Source organism: Mobula hypostoma, chromosome 11 (assembly GCF_963921235.1).
Source record: "Mobula hypostoma chromosome 11, sMobHyp1.1, whole genome shotgun sequence".
NCBI classification, from domain to species: domain Eukaryota; kingdom Metazoa; phylum Chordata; class Chondrichthyes; order Myliobatiformes; family Myliobatidae; genus Mobula; species Mobula hypostoma.
Window position 1 is genome coordinate 114,412,209 of NC_086107.1, and position 23,780 is coordinate 114,435,988.

General features: G+C 56.0%; 1 protein-coding gene across 2 annotated transcripts in view; it reads right to left on the minus strand.

Annotated features, from left to right (window-relative positions):
* Positions 1–5,439: 5,439 nt before the first annotated feature.
* setd1a (SET domain containing 1A, histone lysine methyltransferase) overlaps positions 5,440–23,780 on the minus strand; it is a 34,944-nt gene continuing 16,603 nt past the window's right edge. For both annotated transcript variants that reach the window (XM_063062942.1, XM_063062944.1), the window contains exons 13-20: positions 22,759–22,843; positions 21,610–21,936; positions 20,375–21,457; positions 18,039–18,202; positions 15,104–15,247; positions 14,630–14,749; positions 13,652–13,789; positions 5,440–5,622 (exon numbers count right to left, since the gene is read on the minus strand). In XM_063062942.1, coding sequence (XP_062919012.1) covers positions 5,449–5,622; positions 13,652–13,789; positions 14,630–14,749; positions 15,104–15,247; positions 18,039–18,202; positions 20,375–21,457; positions 21,610–21,936; positions 22,759–22,843 — 2,235 coding nt within the window. In that variant the 3' untranslated portion in view covers positions 5,440–5,448. The remainder of the gene's footprint in view (positions 5,623–13,651; positions 13,790–14,629; positions 14,750–15,103; positions 15,248–18,038; positions 18,203–20,374; positions 21,458–21,609; positions 21,937–22,758; positions 22,844–23,780) is intronic.

The window sequence follows — 23,780 nt, forward strand, 5'->3', positions numbered from 1 at the left end:
CAGTGAGATGGAGGAACTGAGCGAAATACATGTTAGTAGGGAAGTGGTGTTAGGTAAATTGAAGGGATTGAAGGCAGATAAATCCCCAGGGCCAGATGGTCTGCATCCCAGAGTGCTTAAGGAAGTGGCCCAAGAAATAGTGGATGCATTAGTGATAATTTTTCAAAACTCGTTAGATTCTGGACTAGTTCCTGAGGATTGGAGGGTGGCTAATGTAACCCCACTTTTTAAAAAAGGAGGGAGAGAGAAACCGGGGAATTATAGGCCGGTTAGCCTAACGTCGGTGGTGGGGAAACTGCTGGAGTCAGTTATCAAGGATGTGATAACAGCACATTTGGAAAGCGGTGAAATGATCGGACAAAGTCAGCATGGATTTGTGAAAGGAAAATCATGTCTGACGAATCTCATAGAATTTTTTGAGGATGTAACTAGTAGAGTGGATAGGGGAGAACCAGTGGATGTGGTATATTTGGATTTTCAAAAGGCTTTTGACAAGGTCCCACATAGGAGATTAGTGTGCAAACTTAAAGCACACGGTATTGGGGGTAAGGTATTGGTGTGGGTGGAGAATTGGTTAGCAGACAGGAAGCAAAGAGTGGGAATAAACGGGACCTTTTCAGAATGGCAGGCGGTGACTAGTGGGGTACCGCAAGGCTCAGTGCTGGGACCCCAGTTGTTTACAATATATATTAATGACTTGGATGAGGGAATTAAATGCAGCATCTCCAAGTTTGCGGATGACACGAAGCTGGGTGGCAGTGTTAGCAGTGAGGAGGATGCTAAGAGGATGCAGGGTGACTTGGATAGGTTGGGTGAGTGGGCAAACTCATGGCAGATGCAATTTAATGTGGATAAATGTGAAGTTATCCACTTTGGTGGCAAAAATAGGAAAACAGATTATTATCTGAATGGTGGCCGATTAGGAAAAGGGGAGGTGCAACGAGACCTGGGTGTCATTATACACCAGTCATTGAAAGTGGGCATGCAGGTACAGCAGGCGGTGAAAAAGGCGAACGGTATGCTGGCATTTATAGCGAGAGGATTCGAGTACAGGAGCAGGGAGGTACTACTGCAGTTGTACAAGGCCTTGGTGAGACCACACCTGGAGTATTGTGTGCAGTTTTGGTCCCCTAATCTGAGGAAAGACATCTTTGCCATAGAGGGAGTACAAAGAAGGTTCACCAGATTGATTCCTGGGATGGCAGGTCTTTCATATGAAGAAAGACTGGATGAACTGGGCTTGTACTCGTTGGAATTTAGAAGATTGAGGGGGGATCTGATTGAAACGTATAAGATCCTAAAGGGATTGGACAGGCTAGATGCAGGAAGATTGTTCCCGATGTTGGGGAGGTCTAGAACGAGGGGTCACAGTTTGAGGATAGAGGGGAAGCCTTTTAGGACCGAGGTTAGGAAAAACTTCTTCACACAGAGAGTGGTGAATCTGTGGAATTCTCTGCCACAGCAAACTGTTGAGGCCAGTTCATTAGCTATGTTTAAAAGGAAGTTAGATATGGCCCTTGTGGCTACAGGGGTCAGGGGGTATGGAGGGAAGGCTGGGTTCTGAGTTGGATGATCAGCCATGATCATAATAAATGGCGGTGCAGGCTCGAAGGGCCGAATGGCCTACTCCTGCACCTATTTTCTATGTTTCTATGTTTCTATGTCTCTCACCAATCACCTTCCCAGCTCTTCGCTTCACCTGTCACTTACCGTCTCCCTCTTCCTTTGTCTCCCCACCCCTTCCAAATCTGCTCCTCAGCATTTTTTCTCCAGTCCTGCCGTGGGGTTTCGGCCCGAAACTTCTACTTTTTCCATAGACGCTGCCTGGCCTGTTGAGTTCCTGCAGCATTTCGTGTCTGTTGCTCGGATTTCCAGCGCCCACAGTTTTCTCTGGTTTCTGACTGCGTTGCTATTTCGCTTTTCACTGGGTATTTCACCCTTGTGACCTCCAGTAATTCTTTCTGTCTTATTACCGGTAAACAACGCTTTTCACGACATGTATCAGCGATTAACAAGCAGACTGTGATTCTGCAGGTGGTCCTGTTTTGACTTCAACTTTCAGATTTCCACTGTAAGCTGTCATTTGACCCTCGTACCAGTTGCTGCACCGGGCGAGCTGGAGCCGGCCAGTGTGGCTGGGGTGTCAGGAGGCAGAGGTAGAGGGTGGAGGCTCAGAGATATGGCCTCGCTCTGAGGGTTGGAAGCGGGTGGTACCTGGATCAGTAGTCGGCGGGTAAAGAGGGATCAGAATGGAGAGGTACTGTACTGTATCTGAGATACCTCACTTCCCCCTCCGTGATCCCCATCCTCCCTCCCTACACATCCTCTCCATCTGTTAATCCCTCACTCCCTGTCTATGACCCCCACCCTGCACGTCTCCATCACCCAATCCCTCCCCTGCACCTTTCCGTCTCTGTCACACTCTCCCTCCCCTAAGCCCACCTCCATCACCCCCTCCCTACCCCACACCCCTCCCTGTCTCCAACACCCCTCCCTACCCCACACCCCTCCCTGTCTCCATCACCCCTCCCTACCCTCCACCGCTCCCCATCTCCATCACCCGCTCCCTACCTCGCACCCCTCCCCATTTCCATCAACCCCCTCCCTACCCCACACCCCTCCCTGTCTCCATCACCCCTCCCTACCCTCCACCGCTCCCCATCTCCATCACCCGCTCCCTACCTCGCACCCCTCCCCATTTCCATCACCCCCCTCCCTACCTCGCACCCCTCCCTGTCTCCATCACCCCTCCCTACCCTCCACCTCTCCCCATCTCCATCACCCACTCCCCACCTCACACCCCTCCCCATCTCCATCACCCCTCCCTACCTCACACCCCTCCCCATCTCCATCACCCCTCCCTACCTCACACCCCTCCCCATCTCCATCACCCCCTCCCTCTCCATCTGTGTCACTGTAACTCTCCTGCCACTGCTGCCATCATACGGGAGACCACCTTTGAAACCTCACTCCTGCCACACCCACCTTCTGACGAGCCAGATATGTGGAGATGACTGGCTGAGGGAACGTGGACCCAATATACCTCCAAACTTTTATTTTTCAACTCTCGAGCTGGTAAAGCTTCAAAAAAAATTCAACGTTTTTGTTTTTAATCCAAAAAAGAAAGGCCCACACATATGTACAGTCATAGTAATGAATGGATAATTCAATATGTACATAACAAACAACTCGTTTCCACAAGAAACGATCTTGGCATTTAAAAGCCTGTTTAGTTGTTTTCCCCGAGTTCCCATCTACAATATTTTACATCCTGTGTTTTTGTTGCTTTGATTTTGCCCTCATTGCTGCAGAGAGACAGAGGGAGAGACAGAGAGGGACAGGGACAGAGAGAGGGGGAGAGGGAGGGAGGGGGAGAGAAAGGAAGAGGGAGGAAGAGGGAGAGTTTTTCTCTCTCCCTCCCACCGCCCACCAGCAGGTTTCTGGGCTAAGCCCTCCCTGAATATCTCGTTGTGCAGCCCCCACCTATGCGCTCTCCCAGAATGGTGGAGAGAGACGGTGGGTGATGTACACCCTCCCCTCCCTGTACCCCACCCCCGGTCAAATGGAAGGGGATTCGGAGAAAAGGCACAGAGGCTTCTTGGCATTGGGGTGAGAGAGGTTTGGGGCCAAGAAGCAGGCACTGGAGTTTGGAGTGAATCTTCCTGCATACCTTGTCTTGTGAGGAGGGTCGGAGGGAGTGTGAGGAGATGGGATGGGGGTGTCGATGGGGAGCAGAACGGTGAAGGGTGTGACGGGAAAGGAGGGGTTGAGGGGCGTGTGTGGAGGAGGGGAGGGGAAGGAAGGAAGTGGGTGGAGTGGTGGGGGTGAGGGCAAGGGAATGTAGGCGATGGTAAGAAGAGGGGACGAGAGGAAGAGGAGGGGCTTGAGGGGAAGTGGGTGTGGGGGGTGAGGGAGAGGAGGTCAGGTAGGGATGAAGGCGAGTGGGAGGTGAGGGGGTGGTGGTGTGGGGGAGGAGGGAGAAGAGGGGAGGTGATAATGGGGGACGAGGGAGTGGGAGACAAGACAGGGAGATGAGAACGGGGACGAGGAAGTGGGAGACAAAACAGGGAGATGAGAACGGGGGACGAGGGAGTGAGAGACAAGACAGGGAGATGAGAACGGGGGACGAGGGAGTGGGAGACAAAACAGGGAGATGAGAACGGGGGACGAGGGAGTGGGAGACAAAACAGGGAGATGAGAACGGGGGACGAGGGAGTGGGAGACAAAACAGGGAGATGAGGAGATGGGGTGGGGAGCTGGATGAGACCAGGGGAGGAGGAAGATCTGGTGAAGGGATGGGGGTGCATTGGGGAAAACAGAGGAGTGGGAGGCATGGTTCAGCAGACAGAGGCTGCAGTCACTGGTTGGTAATGAAGGCGGCGGTCGATGGATGTTGCGGGGGGAAGGCGAAAGTCAGAGGACCAGGGGCCGCGGCCATTGGATGTTTTGAGCACTTGCCCTTCCACCGCCCAGACACAAGGTGGCGCTGCGGAGCGGCTGCCGGCCGTGCTCAGCAGCCCCACCTGGTGACCGACGCGACGCAGTGCAGGCATCCCTCCCCTCAGCAGCATTCCTTTAAACGGCTACATTCTCCATCTTCTTAAAAGGGTAACGAATGCCGATGGGGACCACTGCAGCTTTTGCCACTATTCTCGCCCAGATCGCCCACGCAATGAGCATACCTTGCAGCTGCAGTGGGAAAACGTTAGCTGTCCTAGAGCTTCCTTGCCCCATGGCCTTCTCCACCCCACTTTGGAGGACAGTAGGTAGGGTGAGGTGGGATGGGGCAACCTGTTTGAAATCAGGAGATCAAGACTGGAGGTAAATACACGGTCCTAGGAGGAGGGGAACAGATACACATGATTTCCCCACTGCAGCATCAAGCACAATGCCACCACCGCCTCTGAATGGCAAGATCCCACAGTCCTGTATGCTGTCCCTGCCATCATATACTCCCCAGTTGGATTTAATGCTTATCTGTGATGTATAGGACTGGCTGCAACCCACACAGGCAAAAACAAATGCTATACCTTCCCCTTTAAGAGCATCGCAGAGGACCCCAACAAACGCTTGCCAACAGATGGATGTGAGGTTGGGAGGGAGGGAATGGGATGGAGAAGACGCAGGGGATGGGAGAAAAGGGGGGTCAGAAGAAGAGGCAGGGAATGCCTTTGGAGTACCGGGTGCACATTTGGAGCAGGAGGGTTGGATCTGTATGGCTGGTGCTGTTCTCTTCTGAACGATCAGTGCAAAAAGAATTAAAACTTAAATTAAACGATCCAAATACTGTACTGTCCCTTATGCAGGGGAGAGGGAGGGCTGGGAGCGAGGAAAAGATGGTGAGAGAGAGAAGAGGGGAGACAAGGGGAGAGGGAGAGAGGAAGGGGGGCAGAGAGAGAAGGGCTGGGGGGTGGGAGAAGAGAAACTCAGCCCAAGCAAACAGCTCCCTCAGTTCAAAGTGCCTCGACAATTCTCCGTCCCGCACAGGCAGGCGATCTTGTTCTCTTCGATGGGGAACTTGTAGTCGTAGGTAATCTCCTCATTGACACTGATGGGTTGCTTCGAGTAGATGACGATCTTCTTCTGCGCCTCCAGTGTAATGACTTTGGCATAGCAGTTCGGCTGGAGGGGAAGGAAACACTGTCAGATGGGGCAAAATTCCCACCACACCATCCCATCACACACCCCTGGGGTCAGACACAGGGAGAGGCTCCCTCTGCACCACCCTGTCACACACCCCTGGGGTCAGACACAGGACGAGGCTCCCTCCGCACTGTCCCATCACGCAGCCCTGGGGCAGACATGGAACGAGGTTCTCTCCACACCATCCTGTCATACACACCCTCTGCTTCCTAGCCTTTGTCCACCTTCCCAACACGCCATAGCGGTCAGTCTTTCCACCTGGAGGTGAGGGGGGTCCCCAGTGGAAGTCCCTTTACGAGGGACTTCTTCCCATGCACCTTGGAGATCTGGGGTGGAGGCTACTGCATAGAGAAGTGCCTTGTAATAAATTCTTTAGTCTGTACACGGATCTCCCAGCCGCATGTCACTTCTGCGGGCTGGAGGAGACCGTGTACCGCACGTACATGGAGTGTGTGAGACTGCAGCCCCTTTCCGCGTATTTGCGTGGGCTGCTTCTCGCCTTCTGGTTGCATTTCAGTCCCACCCTATTCATATATGGTCATCCAGTAAGGAGGGGGGCACAGAGGGATGAGGATGTCCTTGTCAACTTGCTCCTGATGCTGGCGAAAACTGCCATCCGTGGGTCTTGGAAACGGGTGGCGGGAGGATCTCCCAGGGCGGACTGCCTGGCTATGTTTAGGGAGTATATTCGTGCCCGGGTAAATATTGAAAAGGAACACGCGCAGTCCACAGCGACCGTAGAGGTGTTCCGGGCCCTTTGGCCTCCGCGGGGGTGGGGGGGAGTAATTGCCATCATTGATAGAGATGGAAACATTTTGGTTTAATGAGTATTGTCTATCTGCAGTGAAGTAATTGTGTTAGTCACTGTTTTGTATATAGAGCACCAAATTTGTAATAAAGAAACAAACACGATGCCTCCTGGCCTGCTGCGTTCACCAGCAACTTTGATGTGTGTTGCTTGTAATAAAGAAAATTTTGTATTTAAAAAAAAGGGATCAGAGACTGACCAAGGCTCCCTCCACACCGTCCCATCACACACTCCCCCGGGGTCGGACACAGAGTGAAGCTCTCTCCACACCGTCCCATCACACACTCCCGGGGTCAGACACAGAGTGAAGCTCCCTCCACACCGTCCCATCACACACTCCCGAGGTCAGACACAGAGTGAATCTCCCTCCACACCGTCCCATCACACACTCCCCCGGGGTCGGACACAGAGTGAAGCTCCCTCCACACCGTCCCATCGCACACTCCCGGGGTCAGACACAGAGTGAAGCTCCCTCCACACCGTCCCATCACACACTCCCAGGGTCAGACACAGAGTGAATCTCCCTCCACACCGTCCCATCACACACTCCCAGGGTCAGACAGAGTGAAGCTCCCTCCACACCGTCCCATCACACATTCCCGGGGTCAGACACAGAGTGACACTCTCTCCACACCGTCCCATCACACACTCCCGGGGTCAGACACAGAGTGAATCTCCCTCTACACCGTCCCATCACACACTCCCGGGGTCAGACACAGAGTGAAACTCCCTCCACACCGTCCCATCACACACTCCCGGGGTCAGACACAGAGAGGAGTTGTGCTGACTGAGCTGGGAGAAATCGAAGGAAAACTACTGGATAAAGTTCGTGGAATACTTTGGAGGTGGCTCTAAAAGTCTCTTGGACATCTGAGTGAGTGACGGTGTTAGTGTGGAAGCTCGGTGTGGAGTTTTACTACCGGTTTGGACTGAGTTTGTTGGCAGCTGCTAACTGCGTAGCTCCCAGCTGTGGCCGCTGGCAACTCGCCAGGAAGCCGGTTCGCTCCAAAACCGGAGGCAAACGGCGTCGTTCCCCCCATTGACATCGGGGCAACGTTCCTCCTCCATTGTTTTCCTGATTTTCATCCGGTGTCGGAGCCGGAGCATCTGGAAGGACGTTTCGACCTCTCCCGGCCTGGGTTTCTGAAAGTTCAACGGAGCCTTTCCTGGGGCTGAGCCAGCAAGGAACTGTCGACTGCAAACTTTCCCGGCCAGTTATTCGACTCGCTCCAGGACTTCTAACCGACACCGCTGTAAGATTCTCGGACTGGAAAGAGCGCCAGCATGCCGGACCGGTCTCCAGGGAGTCGCGGGCCTTCGGGGAGTTACGCACGGGCGGCTGCCTCCCCGGCCTCGGACAACGCCCTGTTTCGGTCGGTGAAGGTGGAACGTGGGGTGCAATGTATTTTGCGGCCTGGAATGACACTAGAAAAGTGTACGGAGGCAATGGAGGACCTTGTGGGGAAAGGTGGTATTCTGGCCACTGAGAAGGAGTTCGGAAAGGCAGTGTTCTATCTAGCGAATGAAGAGTTAGTGCACCGGGCTCTAAGCAGGGGAGTCACGGTAGAAAACATTTTTTTTTTTTACCGATGGAGCTGGTGACGGCCCCCACGCAACGTATCGTGCTTGGGCATGTTAAGCCTTTCATTCCGAATGAGGACCTGCTTCCCCCACTGGCCCGTTTAGGGCAAGTAAGGTCGGAGATCACTGCCATCCGACACAAATTTAAGAGACGCACCCTCCGCACCGTAATCTCTTTCCGGCGTCAGGTATTCATGCAGCTGGAAAGGGAGGACGACGTTGAGGGCCGGTTTACTGTCCGGCATGGGGGTGTGGACTATCAGGTGTATTGGAGCTCCGAGCGCCCACGGTGCCATACGTGCAGGGAGGTAGGACACTTTCGGAGGGACTGTCCTAGCACCCGAAACGCTGGGGAGCCCACTTCGAGCACCAGTGCCCCAGCTACCTCTGCCCCTGATCCTACTCCTGCGCCTGCATCTGACCCTGCCCCTGCCCCTGATCCTGCCCCAGCCCCTCACCCTGCCCCTACCCCTACGCCTGTCCCTACTCCTACAGTTGGGTCGGTCCCTGCTCCTCTCCCTGTGGTTCAGGTGGGGGACGGGGTGGAGTCTGTGCGGAGTAAGAAGGCAAAGGGGAAATCCAAACACAGTAAGAAGCAGGCCTTTGAGGCCGCAGAGCTCACGCCCATTTGCCCTGAAGTGGAGTGTGGGGCTCGGGGAGGTGCGCAAGCAGACGGGGCGATGGAAACAGAAGGCGCCGCCCCATCGGTGAAGCCTGCACCTGTGTGCTCCTCCAGCGTGAAGAGGAGAAGGGAACGTTCCCGCAAGAGGGCAGGGGATGTAGATGCGGGGGAGTCCCAGGAAGGGGTAGGAATCCGGGTAGGGGTTGATTCTAAACCTGAGTCCCCAGATGTAGCCACCAGTCCTGGGGTAGATGGTGTTGTTGTGCAAAAAGCTTGTGATAACCCTGTTTGCACAAATGAGGCAGCCCTGGAGGCCTCCACCCAGGACCTACAAGTCAGCGGCTCTCTGTAGGTAAGTGTACCGAATAGTGTAAGAGGAGACGAGACAAAGCTCTCTCATTCTCAGCACCAGACTGCTTGTGAATCCCTTGGACCAAAGGTGCCGGGTTCCCCTCTATACCTGCCCCCTGAGGAGGACGATATTCTGTGCACGTCAACCCCTGCAATAAATGACTTGCAGGGAGTCCCTGGGGATTGTCCCTCCACTGTCGCAAATGTGGATGAGGCTGATGCGACGGTGGAGCGGGCAGGTAAGAGCGAGGTGCCCGCTGCGCGGTGTGGGTCACAGGCGCAGCCATCTATTGGAACATGCGGGGAGACCAATGGGGATTCTGTCTGCAGTGACGGGTTGGAGGGGGACTCCTTCCATAGTGAAACAATGGACATCCTCCCGCTCCTGAGAAATCCCCATTGATACCTGTAGAGGAAATTAAGCATTTCATTCTCACCTCTGAGGGTGCCAAGCACCGGCCTCAACTAGCCTCGCTTCGCTGGCCCAGCATGCCGAGGCTGGTGAGGTCCCTGTGAGTCATCCTCGGACAGAAGGGAAAGGGAAAGAGGAATGCGGTGTCGGGGAACGACAGACGGCGACTAAAATCTTTCCGAAATGACCTAGTAAGGGACATCAGAGGGAGAAGCAGCCTCGCTCCAACGGGGGATGGCGGGTCACAGGGTGTCACTGGCACCGCTCGAGCCCGGAAGGCAAAAAGTATCCTTGCTTTCTTTTGGGACAGTGTGGTGGAGGGCACCTCCGCTCTCACCGGAATGGGCACAGCTGCTGAGACCTAGTGTACTCCCGCCATGAAGCTTACCATAGCTAGTCTCAATGTAAACGGCAGCAGGGGTCCTCTTCGCAGGCATAACAATCTCTCAGTCCTCAGGGATGGGCGGTATACGGTGAGTTTCCTGCAGGAAACCCATACCATCCCTGGGGACGAGTCTGCTTGGCTCCTGGAGTGGCAGGGCGGGGTCTACATGAGCCACCTCAGCTCCAATTCGAGCGGAGTGGCGATTCTTTTGGCCCCGACCTTCCAGCCAGTAATTGAAAGAGTCCAGGACGTTGTGCCCGGCCGTCTGCTCCATCTGGTTGTGCGCCTGGATGGCGTACCATTGCATTTTATCAATGTGTACGCTCCCAGGCGCGGTGTGATGCAGACGCGCCTATTCTGCCAGCTGTCCACCCTGCTGAGCTCCATCGATCCTGGGGACTGCGTCATCCTCGGGGGAGACCTCAACTGCACCCTCGAGGCGGAGGACCGCTCGGGCCTCCAACGCGACCCAGCATCAGCAAAAAAGTTAAAGGAGCTAGTCGGCTCCTTTGACTTGGTGGACAGCTGGCGGAATCTTCACCCCAACTCTAGCGCCTTCTGGAGAAGGTCTAGAGAAGGAGGTTCCAGGATAGACCGCATGTACATCTCTCGGGCCTACGCCTCCCGCATGTCGGCGTCCTCCATGCGGCCAGTGTCGTGCTCGGACCATCACCTTGTGTGGATGGAATTTATTCCTCTGCACCCTCGGGTGGGATCCGGGTGTTGGCATTTTAACAACCGGCTGCTGGAGGACAGCCGATTCCGGGATTCGTTCCGAGCGTTCTGGGTCTCCTGGAAGGAGAGGCGGAGAGAGTTCTGCTCCCTACGGCTATGGTGGGATGTGGGCAAAGCCCACATCCGGTTTTTATGTCGGGAGTACACTAGGGGGTCGACAAAGAGGCGGGGCTCTGAGGTTGAGCGGCTTGAGAGAGCGTTGCTTGACCTGGAGTCCCGCCTCGGTCCGACCGCTGGAGACCAGCAGCTGTGGCAGGAATACCAGGAGAAGAAGGACGCACTAAGGAACCTGCAGCTTCAGCAGTCCCGAGGTGCGTACGTGAGGTCACGGATCCAAATGCTGCAGGATTTGGACCGTGGCTCACCCTTCTTCTACTCGTTGGAGAGGTGGCGGGGAGTTCAGAAGCAGCTAGTGGAGCTGCTGGCTGCCGATGGCTCCTCCATCACGGACCCTGATGGAATTAACAACGAAGTCCGTTCATTCTATCGGTCCTTATTCTCGCCTGATCCGTCAAATGCGGAGGCGTGTAATGAGGTCTGGAAGGATTTGCCTAAGGTCAGCCCAGAGGACGCAGTGTGTCTGGACGCCCCCCTGACTCGGGAGGAGCTGTCCACTGCCCTTCGGCAACTCCGGAGGGGCAAGTCCCCTGGTTTGGATGGACTGAGTGTTGAGTTTTATCAGGCTTTTTGGGATGTCCTGGGGAATGATTACAGCCTTGTCCTAGGGGAGACCCTAGCCACCGGAGAAATGCCCCTCTCATGGCGAAGAGCTGTTGTGGTCCTACTGCCCAAGAAGGGAGACCTCCGCCTGCTAAAGAACTGGCGGCCAGTCTCCCTCTTGTGCGCGGACTACAAGATCTTCGCCCGGGCAATGGTCAACCGTCTGGGTTCTGTAATTGGACAGGTGGTCCATCCTGACCAATCTTACACAGTCCCGGGCCGCTCCATCCAGGACAATGTCCACCTAGTACGGGACCTGATCCACCTGCTCCAGGAGACTGGGACCCCGGCAGCGTTTCTTTCTCTTGACCAGGAGAAGGCGTTTGACCGGGTGGACCACAGTTTCCTACTGGGCACCCTGCAGGCTTTTGGGCTCGGACCACACTTTGTGGCCCGAGTTCAGCTCCTGTACTCTGCCGCAGAGTGCCTAGTTAAGATTAACGGATCATTGACAGGACCTATCCACTTCCGAAGAGGAGTGCGTCAAGGGTGCCCCATGTCCGGTCAACTGTATGCGATCTGTGTCGAGCCATTCCTCGGCCTTCTTCGGCGAAGGCTGACAGGTCTGGTTCTGCGCGAACCGGACATGGGGGTCGTCCTCTCGGCCTACGCCGATGACGTACTCCTCATGATGACAGACCCCTGTGACCTGCAGAGGATGCGCGAGTGCCAAGATGTTTTCTCGGCGGCATCCTCCGCCAGGATCAACTGGGCGAAATGTTCCGGATTCTTGGTAGGTCAGTGGCAGATGGACTCCCTGCCGGAGGAGATGAGAGCTTTTGAGTGGAGCACCAGACGCCTTCTCTATCTGGGAGTCTACCTGAGTCCTTCTGGGGAGACCTGGCTGGCGAACTGGCAGGACCTGGAGACAAAGGTCATGGCCCGGCTAGGGCGCTGGTCAGGCCTTCTCAGGGTGCTTTCCTATCGAGGCAGGGTGGTGGTCATGAACCAGCTGGTGGCCTCCACGTTGTGGTACCGGATGGTCACCTTGGGCCCCCCTTCCCCTTTTGTTGCGAGAATGCAGAGGAAGCTAGTGGACTTCTTCTGGGGAAACAGGAAACACCGGGTCTCTGCAGCGGTTCTGAGTCTCCCAGTAGGAGAGGGCGGACAGTCGCTGGTGTGTGTACGCACAAGACTGGCGGCTCTCCGCCTCAGGACTCTGCAGAGATTCCTGTACGCCGAGCACCCTCTCAGTGGACGTCTTGGCGACTTTCTTCCTCCGGAGGGGCTGCTGCCTTCACGAAGATATGCAGCTACCACCGGCAGGCGTCAGCCGTGCTGCTTTGCAGAGGCTGCCCGGCTTCTATCAGAACCTACTGAGAGTCTGGAACATGGTTGCCTCAGGCCGGGAATCCCCTCCTCTGGCAGAGGGTGGGGTCCTGGCCGACCCTTGCCCTGCCTCAGCGGATGTCGGTGCGGCTCCGGTGTGTGGATCGACTCAGGCTGAGCTGCTCGTCGGGCCCAGGCCCCGCAGCCTTACCCGAGAGACGAATCCACACAACTTGAGCCGTCTTTCATCGACACCCACAATCCCATTCAGGGATGCAGGCAGGAGGTACCTTTATGGGCTGCTGCTCCACACCCTCCACTTCCTAGCCCTTGTCCACCGTCCCAACACACCATGGCGGTCGGTCTTCCCACCTGGAGGTGATGGGGGTCCCCAATGGAAGTCCCTTTACAAGGGAGTCCTCCCCATGCACCTTGGGGATCTCGGCTGGAGGGTGCTGCATAAAGCGGTGCCCTGAAATAAGTTCTTTAGTCTGTACACGGATCTCCCAGCCGCGTGTCACTTCTGCGGGCTGGAGGAGACCGTGTACCATATGTACGTGGAGTGTGTGGGGCTGCAGCCCCTTTTCGCGTATTTGCGTGGGCTGCTTCTCGCCTTCTGGTTGCATTTCAGTCCCACCCTATTCATATATGGTCATCCAGTAAGGAGGGGGGCACAGAGGGATGAGGATGTCCTTGTCAACTTGCTCCTGGGGTTGGCAAAAATTGCCATCCCTGGCTCCTGGAAAAGGGTGGCAGGAGGTTCTCCCCGGGCGGACTGCCTGGCAATGTTTAGGGTGTATGTTCGTGCCCGGGTGAACATTGAAAAGGAATACGCACAGTCCACGGCGACCGTAGAGGTGTTCCGGGACCGTTGGGCTCCATGGGGTGTAAATGCCATCATTGATGAAGATGGCAATATATTGGTTTAAGATGTATTGTCTGTTTGTAGTGTAGTAAATATGTTAGTCACTGGTTTTGTAAATATTGTATAGCACCGACATTTGTAATAAAGAATTTTGTTAAAAAAAAAGGGGTCAGACACAGAGTGAAACTCCCTCCACACCGTCCCATCACACACTCCAGGAGTCAGGCACAGACCGAGCCCTCTGTACCAAGCTGACTCACCGTACAACAGTGGTTGATGAAACGGGCAAGGTTCCCGGACTTGGTGGCGTCGATGATTGTGTCATGATCCACCCGGAACAGGTAGCTGCTGCCGATGCCTTCCTCCTCGTACCTCCGCTCCCGCATGTCAGCGACCATCTGCCAGGGAGGAGGGAGAAGCAGGGAGAGACGTGATGGTTGGGGCAGGAAACACAAGTTGGAAATGGAAGAGAGAGCTCAACAGAGAGGCAGGTGGGGTGGGGGGGGCGGAGAGGGGGAGGGAGTGGGCCGTGGGTTTGAGGGCACGTGGGCAGCAGAAACCACACGCACACACACAGTCCCTGTCCCCCTCGCGCACGGCCCCCATCCCCCTTGCGCACGGTCCCTGTCCCCGTTCCCATCGCGCACGGCCCCCGTCCCCATCCCCCTTGCGCACGGTCCCCGTCCCCATTCCCATCGCGCACGGCCCCCGTCCCCCTTGCGCACGGTCCCCGTCCCCATCCCCCTTGCGCACGGTCCCCGTCCCCATCCCCCTTGCGCATGGTCCCTGTCCCCGTTCCCATCGTGCACGGCCCCCGTCCCCATCCCCCTCGCGCACGGTCCCCGTCCCCATTCCCATCGCACACAGTCCCTGTCCCCTCGCGCACGGTCCCTGTCCCCGTCCCCTCGCGCACGGTCCCTGTCCCCGTTCCCATCGCGCACGGTCCCTGTCCCCGTTCCCATCGCGCACGGTCCCCATCCCCTCGCGCACGGTCCCTGTCCCCGTTCCCATCGCGCACGGCCCCCGTCCCCTCGCGCATGGTCCCTGTCCCCGTTCCCATCGCGCACGGTCCCCGTCCCCTCGCGCACGGTCCCCATCTCTCTCACACGAAGTGTCTCAGTCTCACATAAACACAATCAGTTTCTCTCTCTCCTCCACGTGCACAGGCAGACTCTCACACACACTCTTTCTCACGTACAGTTTCTCTCCTGCGCGCACAGACACACAAAGAGCCCAACCTGACGGATGTTCTGTCCCACGTATTCGATGACCATCTCGTCAGCTGCAATGGGCTCCATTGCGAACAGACCCCATTCGTGTATACGGCTCCGGCCAAACCTTAGCTTCTTCTTCCGGAACTGGAGGGGAGGGGGAGCCCAGATTGAAGTCAATGCCTGTTAGCACCCCCAGTCCACCTCCCTCTCTCGCCTTCCCTTTCCTCTCCCTCTGACCTCCTCTCCTCCCAACACCTCCTCTTCCCTGCCCCCCCCATCCTCTGCTGACCACCCACACCATCCCTCCGTCTACACACTTCCTCTCCCCTCTTCCAGGGCACATCTTCCCAACACTTCCCTCTCACACCTCCCACTAGCTTCCACACCCTTCAAAACCCCAATGCCCCTCCCTCCTCCTCCCCGCCTCTCTCACCCCCCTCACACACCCACTCCCCTGCCACGCCATCCCACCCTCCTCCTCCCCACCCCCGTGCTGACCTTGAGCTGATTGAACTTGAGCAGGTCACTGTCAAGGACGGCAGACGCGCCGATGGCAGTCAGCAGCCGCCTCTGTTCAGAACGCCGCTCCGACAGCAGCCGGTTCGAGCCCTGGCTGGTGGGGGCAGGGTTGGAGAGGAGAGACTGTGGGCCGGTGGGGGAGGGTCAGCACCATATGTCCCCCCCGGAGGGTGAAGGAGAGATCGAGAGGGGAGGGTGAGGGGGAAATCGAGAGGGGAGGGTGAAGGAGAGATCGAGAGGGGAGGGTGAGGGGGAAATCGAGAGGGGAGGGCGAGGGGGGGATCGAGAGGGGAGGGCGAGGGGGGGATCGAGAGGGGAGGGCGAGGGGGGAGGGCGAGGGGGGGATCGAGAGGGGAGGGCGAGGGGGGATCGAGAGGGGAGGGCGAGGGGGGATCGAGAGGGGAGGGCGACGGGAGAGATCGAGAGGGGAGGGTGAGGGGGAAATCGAGAGGGGAGGGTGAGGGGGAAATCGAGAGGGGAGGGCGAGGGGGAAATCGAGAGGGGAGGGCGAGGGGGAAATCGAGAGGGGAGGGCGAGGGGGAAATCGAGAGGGGAGGGCGAGGGGGGGATCGAGAGGGGAGGGTGAGGGGGAAATCGAGAAGGGAGGGCAAGGGGGGGATCGAGAGGGGAGGGCGAGGGGGGATCGAGAGGGGAGGGCGACGGGAGAGATTGAGGGGGAGGATGAGGGGGGATCGAGAGGGGAGGTTGAGGGGGGATCGAGAGGGGAGGGCGACGGGAGAGATCGAGAGGGGAGGGCGAGGGGGGGATCGAGAGGGGAGGGCGAGGGGGGGATCGAGAGGGGAGGGCGAGGGGGGGATCGAGAGGGGAGGGCGAGGGGGGGATCGAGAGGGGAGGGCGAGGGGGGATCGAGAGGGGGAGGGCGACGGGAGAGATCGAGAGGGGAGGGTGAGGGGGAAATCGAGAGGGGAGGGTGAGGGGGAAATCGAGAGGGGAGGGCGAGGGGGAAATCGAGAGGGGAGGGCGAGGGGGAAATCGAGAGGGGAGGGCGAGGGGGAAATCGAGAGGGGAGGGCGAGGGGGGGATCGAGAGGGGAGGGTGAGGGGGGGATTGAGAGGGGAGGGTGAGGGGGAAATCGAGAAGGGAGGGCGAGGGGGGGATCGAGAGGGGAGGGCGAGGGGGGATCGAGAGGGGAGGGCGACGGGAGAGATTGAGGGGGAGGATGAGGGGGGATCGAGAGGGGAGGTTGAGGGGGGATCGAGAGGGGAGGGTGGGTGGGATCGAGAGGGGAGGGTGACGGGAGGATCGAGAGAGCGAGCGAGGGAGGGGTGGGAGAGCAAGGGATTGCATATGGGGATGGGGACGAGGGTGGTATATGAGGAGAGGGGACAGGAGATGGCATGGAGTTGGGATTTGAGGTATCAGGGTTGAAGGGTAGAGGGGGAGTGGCGGAAGGGAAAGAAAGGAGGGAGAGAGCACGTTAACACAGTCCAACCAGGGGTGCCCCTCCCCAACCGTACTCCCACCCATCTCCAGGTTCTGGCTTCAACAGGATGAACACATACATCCCCAGCCTCTACTGGCATCGACCGCGCTACCTCCGACCTCTGCTTCGATAGGCCACACATCCCCACCTGTGCTGGGATAGATATCACATCCCCCCACCCTCACCTCGGCCAGGGAGTGTCAAGGATTAGGGGGACATCACTGTAGGATAGGGCGTGCACTGCCAATGGTGGGGAGTGTTGAGAGACGGTGGGGGGGGGACAGTTAGGAATGGTGTGAAGGTAAGCACACACATCGTGTATGTTTGATGAAGTCAAACCGGATTACCCCTGTTGGGGCACAGGCCACTAAGAGTTGCTCGCCAGAGTCCTGTGTCCTGGGCCGCTCTTTCATCACATCTCCTCCACAGCTGCCGTGGCAACAAAATCCACAGATTCCACACCCTCTGGCCGAAGAAATTCCTCCTCATCTTTATTCTAAATGGATGTGCCTCTATTCCGAGGCTGTGTCCTCTGGTCTTGGACTCCCCTACCATAGGAAACATTCTCTCCACATCCACTCTATGGAGGCCTATCAACATTCGATAGGTTTCAATGAGATCCCCTCCCTCATTCTTCTGAATTCCGGTAAGTATAGGGCCAGAGCCATCAAACACCACTCAAATGATACACCTTTCAATCCTGGAATTACTTTGGTGAACCTCCTTTGAACCCTCTCCAATGTCAGCACATCCTTTCTTAGATAAGGGGCCCAAAACTGCTGACAGTACTCCAAGTGAGGGCTCACCAATGCCTTAAAAGCCACAACATTACATTCTTTCAATTCTCTTAAATCTATGCAAAAGTCACTTACATAGAAAGTGTCTGGCTCTACCACCAGCTCCAAGCACTTACCTCTGTGTACAAGAAACCTACCCCTTACACCTCCCCTAAATTTTCCTCCAATCATCTGAAAAGGATATTGGCCATTGCCGCCCTGGGAAAAACGACTGGATGTCCACTCCATCTACGCATTTCATAATCTTACACTCCATTATCAAGTCACCTCTCACCCTCTTTCACTGCCAAGCCCCAGCTCATAAGACACACTCTCCAAACCAGACATCATCCTGGTAAAGCTCCTTTGCAGCTCTCTGAAGCCTCCTCACCCTTCCTATACTGAGGTCACTAGAACTGAACACAGTAAGTGTGCTCTACCCAGAGTCATACAGAGTGCAACACCAACTCATGCTATTTTCAATCCCCAGACTAATGGCGGCCAACACACCGCACATCTTCTTAACCAGTCAATCACCTTGCGTGGCAACTTTGAGGGATCTATGGATGTGGACCCCAAGATTCCTCTGTTCCTCCTCATGGCTAAGAATCCTGCCACTGACTTTGTACTCCACCCTCAGGTATGACCTCCCAGAAGGTATCACTTCACACTTTTACTGATAAACTCCACTTACGTGGGTGGGGAGGGTCTCTCGGGCAGTGACAGGAACCCGCAGATAAGTGTCCTTTTCCTTCTTGCTGATCTTGTAGAATCCCTCGCTCCTGGCGCTTCCCGACAGGTGCTCCCTCAGCCCGTCCTCCGAGCGCCTTTTCCTCTTCGGGCTAGGGATGTTGGTGAGTGCGAGTGGTCAAGGAAAGGGTCAGTCCGATTCCCGCTCCCCGCCCCACTGAACCTTACACTCATCATCCCCTCCCCTCCCGTCTTGCTCATCCTATTCCTCTACGTCTTCACAAAACGCTGGAGGAACAGTAAGTCAGCATCGTCCATGTCCTCTTCTCGCTGTTGCCATTACACAGGAGGTACAGGAGCCGTAGGCCCCACACCACCAGGTTGAAGAATGGTTATGACCCTACAACCAGCAGGCTCCTGAACTTCACCAGCCTCAACTCTGAACTGACTCCACAACCTACAGACTCACTTTTGGAAATTCCTTACAATTCCTACTCTGTGTATTTGTTTTCTTTTTACCGTTTTTCTTTGGCACATTGCTCTTTGTTTACGTTTTTTGAAAATACTATTGCATTTCCTTATCCCCCGTAAATGCCCTCAGGGAGATGAAGCTCAAGGTAGCCTATGGAAAATATACGTATATACTTTAGTTATAAATTTACTTTGAACTTTTTGACCGTTTATTTCTCTCTATGCTCAAAGATCTAAGTAATTTTTTATTATCAGTGTACATATATGTCACTGTACACAACCCTGAGATTCATTTTCCTGTGGGCATACTCAGCAAATCTATAGAACAGTAACTCTAACAGGATCAATGAAAGATCAACCAGAGTGCAGAAGACAACAAACTGTGCAAATGCAAATACAAATAAATAGCAATAAATAACGAGAACTTGAGATAAAGAGTCCCTTAAAGTGAGATCATTGGTTGTGAGAACATCTCAAAGATGGGTCAAGTGAGGGTAATTATCCCCTTTTGTTCAAGAGGTTGATGGTTGAGGGGTAGTAACTGTTTGTGAACCTGGTGGTGCGAGTCCTGAGGCGCCTGTAACTTTCACGTGATGGCAGCAGCGAGAAGAGAGCGTGTCTAGGGTGGTGGGGATCTCTGATGATGGATGCTGATTTCCTATGACAGAATTTCATGTAGATGTGTTCAACGTTTGAGAGGGCTTTACCTGTGATGTACTGGGCTGGATCCACTACCTTCTGTAGGATTTTCCATTCAAAGATATTAGTGTTTCTAACACGGTTCAAGTTCGTCGCTTCCCTATTTACCGCCCCACCTCCAACCCCAGATCCGAACACTCTCCCATGCACTGGGGGATGACTAGTCCAAGTGAGAGGGAACCATATCACCCAGGGGACACCCAAAGGGTCAGAGAGAGGCAGACAAGCTCCACACACACAATGCCAGAGGTCGGGATCGAACTTGCGTCTCCAAGGCTGACAGTGCCACACTGGCCGTGTGCACACACACTCCATCTATCTACCCCGGTTGCACCCTTGGGGAGACATGGGTGACCCACAGGAGTTGAGGGACCTTGTAAACCACAGCCCCACCCTCCGTCTTTGGCTGAGGGAGGAGCCAATGTGAAGTGGCAAAACGTATATTTTTTTAAAGCAATATTCACTGGATCTGGATGTCAGTAGGCTGCCAGCATTTCTCACCCATCCCTACTTAATCCATTGATAAGGTTGAAGGGAGTAAATTGGGGGAAGTGACTTTATCACCGACCCCAACTTGTCTGTCAAAGTGGAAGTTTGCCAGTATTCATTACCCATCCCTAATCGTCCTCTCCAGAAGGCAGGGAACCTGCCAGCTTTTATCACCCATCCCTAAATGCAACTTGGGGGCGGGGAGGGGCTGTTTAACCAGCATCAATCGCCCATTCCTAAAAGTCTTCTCAAGGGGGTGGGGGGCTTACCAGCATCTATTGCCCATCCATTGTCACATCTCAACAAAGTGGGAGTTTGCTGAATGATCACCTATCCTTTATCACTCAGTCCTTAGCAACCTATCAGAGCCCCCGGGAAGGCCCTTGAGAGCCATCCTCCACCCTCGCAAAATTACCCTCAGGCCCCTTGAGAAGACGCACTCAAGAGCACTGTGAGAAAACTGCACCTCACTCACAAACACCAGAGGAAATTTCTTCCCTCCCACTGTCCTCTCGCTCAAAACTTCACCAGGAAACACTCCACACAAAGCAACCCCACCCATTCTAACACCCCCTCCAAACCTCCTGCCAATCAGAAGGAATAGCCCATTTAACTCACGACTGTGACTGTGCAGAGAGAAACCCCTCCCTCCCCCTCCCTTGCTCCACGCTGAAAGGATATCGGTGTGGAAGACCCAGTGTGTGTCGTTAAGCCAGTCAAGGGCAGTGTCCTCCTGCAGCAGCTGCTGATAGGTGAGGCGGAGGTAGTGAAGGTCCTCGGGGTCCAAACCTGAGTTCCAGATCTCGTACAGGACAGCCATCTCCTCGAACTCAGAGCGCAGCTGAAACCTGCCAGCACCCTCCCCCTTCCTGCCAGCAGGGGGCACCTCGCCTGGTTCCAGCCTCTTGGGGATCAAGGGAGTCCTTGCCTCCTCCTCACTACTGCCCCTCTCCTCGTCCTCCTCTGCAGCAGCAGGGACCCGGAGGTCAGCCTCGGGGTATGGGGCACAGACGACCTCTTCCGGCGCCTCCAGCACTGCGTCCAGATGGTCGCTGAGAAGCTCGGGAGGGGGAGGCGGGGCGGCGGAGGTGTCCAGCTGGGGTCGGGGGGCCTCGGGGGTCCTGCGGCGCCGAGGCGGTGGCGAGGGGAGGGGGGCAGGCTTGGCGTAGCTGTGCTCCAGGTGGAAGAGGCGCTCCGGACGGCAGGGGGCGAGAGGGGCGGCCCCCTCTGCCTCCTCCTCCTCCCCGTCCGAGGAGCCGGAGGACGAGGAAGAGGAAGAATGGGAGAGGGAAGGGGAAGGGGGTCTCCCCTTGCCAAAGGTGAGGGCAATGCTGGCCAGCCCGGCCAGGTCCACCCCTTTCTCCGAGGACGAGGAGGATGAGGGTGCGTGGGGAGGAGAGAGGGGGGTGTTGGCCAGCTGAAGAAGAGAGGAGGCGCCCAGCTGCTCCCGGAAGCGGAGGCTCTCCTCCGCCAAGGTGTCCTGCCGGTGATGGGGGCGTGCCCGGGCCCCGACGAGGGCAGACGGCGACTTCACCAGCCCGGCGTGATCCAGCGGCAGGTTGGAGATGGTGGTGGGGCCGGCCGACAGCTCCCTCTTTGCCTCCTCCTCCTCCTCTGACAGAGAGAAGGACACCCTCTTCCGAGGCGTGGGCTGGGGCACGGGTGCCTGGCGGGTGCTCACTCCCGTCTCCTCAGGGAGGCTGGGTACCTGGGGCTTGGCTGCAGGTGTCAGAGGAGGAGGTTTCTCTGGCGTATCTGTGCACTCTGTCAGGAGAGAGATGTTGGAGGTCAGGGAGGGTCCAATGCCCGGTGCCCCCCACCCCAACCCCGGTATATCGGACGCCTGATTCCAGAGGGAAGGAGACGACGGTCTGGTCAGGGTGGGGAAGAGAGGACAGATACCACGATTAACTCACCTGCTTTAACTGCAGATTCCTCCATCCCTTCGGACTTCACCGTAGCATCCAAAGGCTCTCTGCTGCTCTCCTCTCCGTCTGCTGCCGGCTGGCCACTCTCCTCTTTCAGCTGCGGCTCCTGGGAACCTCTGCCTGCCGCCTCTGTCGCCTGCTCGAGCTTGGACTCTTTCTCACACGTCACAGAGCTGTCCATGGTGGAGTCGTCCATCGTGTCTGCCATCTCCTCCTCCTCCTCCTCCTCCTCAGAGCTGCTGGCGAAGCCCGTTGAAGCTTCGGACGCCTCATCAGACTCGCCGGCTCTTGAGGATGTGTCGCTGGCGGCCTCATCTGACGGTGGGCAGAAGGCGGGTGTTGGGGAGAGGAGTGTGGGGGGGGAGAGAGGTTGGGGTGTAAGGAGAGCAGGAGCAGGGGGTGTGGGAGAGAGGTAGAAGGGTGGGAAGGGGTACAGTGACGGGGTAGAGGGGAAGGAGTGGTGGGAGAGGGGTTGAGGAGGGGATAGCGAGGTGGAGAGGAAGGGGGAATGGGGGGATGCTGTCAAATCTTTGTCCACAGAGCCGTCCACGCCATTCCAATGCAGAGCATTTCCACCCCATCCTCCAGGATCTCTTTTCCTCCTCCTCCTCTTGCTTCTCCATTCCTCGCTCTCCACCACTCCCGGCCACTCCTCCACCCCATCACCCTCTCCCCTCCTCACCACCCCACCGTGCTGCCTTCCGCTGCCCCCTCCCCCTCCGCCATTCTTCCCTCCCCTTTCTCTCACTCCCTCGCAACTACCCTAGTCTCACCACCCCCTCCCCATCCCAACTCACTGTTGACGCTCCCCTCCCCAGGTCCCTTCACTGCCTTTCCCCTCCCACTCCTCCTCGCACCTCTGCTTCCCACCAGTCTCACCCCCCCTCTCACCCTTCTTTTCCCACCCAGCTCCCTTGCCTTCCCCACTTCCGTACGGGTAACTGATAGAGGATAAGCACGACCCTAAAACCACCCCCTTCACCCCCATTCCACACCCAACCCAGCCACCAAACAGCAGGGGTGTGCTGGGGAGCAGCAGCGCGTTACTCTGTTCCACTCCAAACGTGTGGAGAAGGGTGTTCAGTCAACAGCAAGACCGAACCTCTGCTCTCGGGAAGAGAATGAATACAGACCCACCTTCTTCAGAATCTTCTTTCTCACTGCCCTCCAATTCACCAGCCTCTTCCTCCTCCTCCTCCTCCTCCTCCTCCTCCTCCTCTTCCTGTAGGTCAAACAGAAACACAGGTTACTAAGGGAAGCAAAGGAGGAGATTGCTATGCCTTGGCAATGATCTTTGTTTCCTCATTGGCCGCAGAAGTAGTCCCAGACGATAGGAGGGTGGCAAACGTTATTCCTTTGTTCAGGAAAGGGAGTAGAGACAATCCTGGAAATTGTTGATCAGTGAGTGGACAATTAATGGAGAGGGTTCCTGGAGAAAGGATCTACAAGCATTCGGTCTGATTTGGAATAGCCAGCACGGCTCTCTGAGGGGCAGGTCATGCCTCACAAACCTGACTGAATTCTTTCAGAACGTGACTAAGCACATTGATGAAGGTCGAGCAGTGCACATGGTGTGTACAGATTTTAGTAAGGAGTTCGATATGGTTTGCTCATTCAGGAACTCAAGAATTCCTGGGATCTGGAGAAACTTAGCTGTGTGAATACAGAATTGGCTTGCCCACAGAAGGCAGAGCATGGGAGTAGATGGAATGTATTCTGCCTGGAGGTCAGTAACCAGTGGTATTCCACCGGGATCTGCTCTGGGACCCCTGCCCTTTGCGATTTTTATAAATGACTTGAATGAGGAAGCGGAAGAGTGGGTTATTAAGTCTGTAGATGGCACGAAGGTTGGTGGTGTTTCAGATAGTTGGTCATAGGTCATAACAGGACACTGACAGCATGCAAAGCTGGGCTGGGAAGGGGCAGATGGGAGTTCAATTTGGAAAAGCGTTGAAGTGAGTTCAATTTGAAGTGATTTATTTTGGAAGGTGTTAGGCATTTCCATCCAGAGAAAAAGATGCTGGCCTTCCATTTATGGGCAGGCAGCGTTGTGGAAGCAGGAAGGCCGCTGAAGGACTTGGACAGATCATGGACAGCTGTGGCCGATGGGATACAGTGTCAGGAAGTGTGTGGTCATGTACTTCGGTAGAAGAAATAAA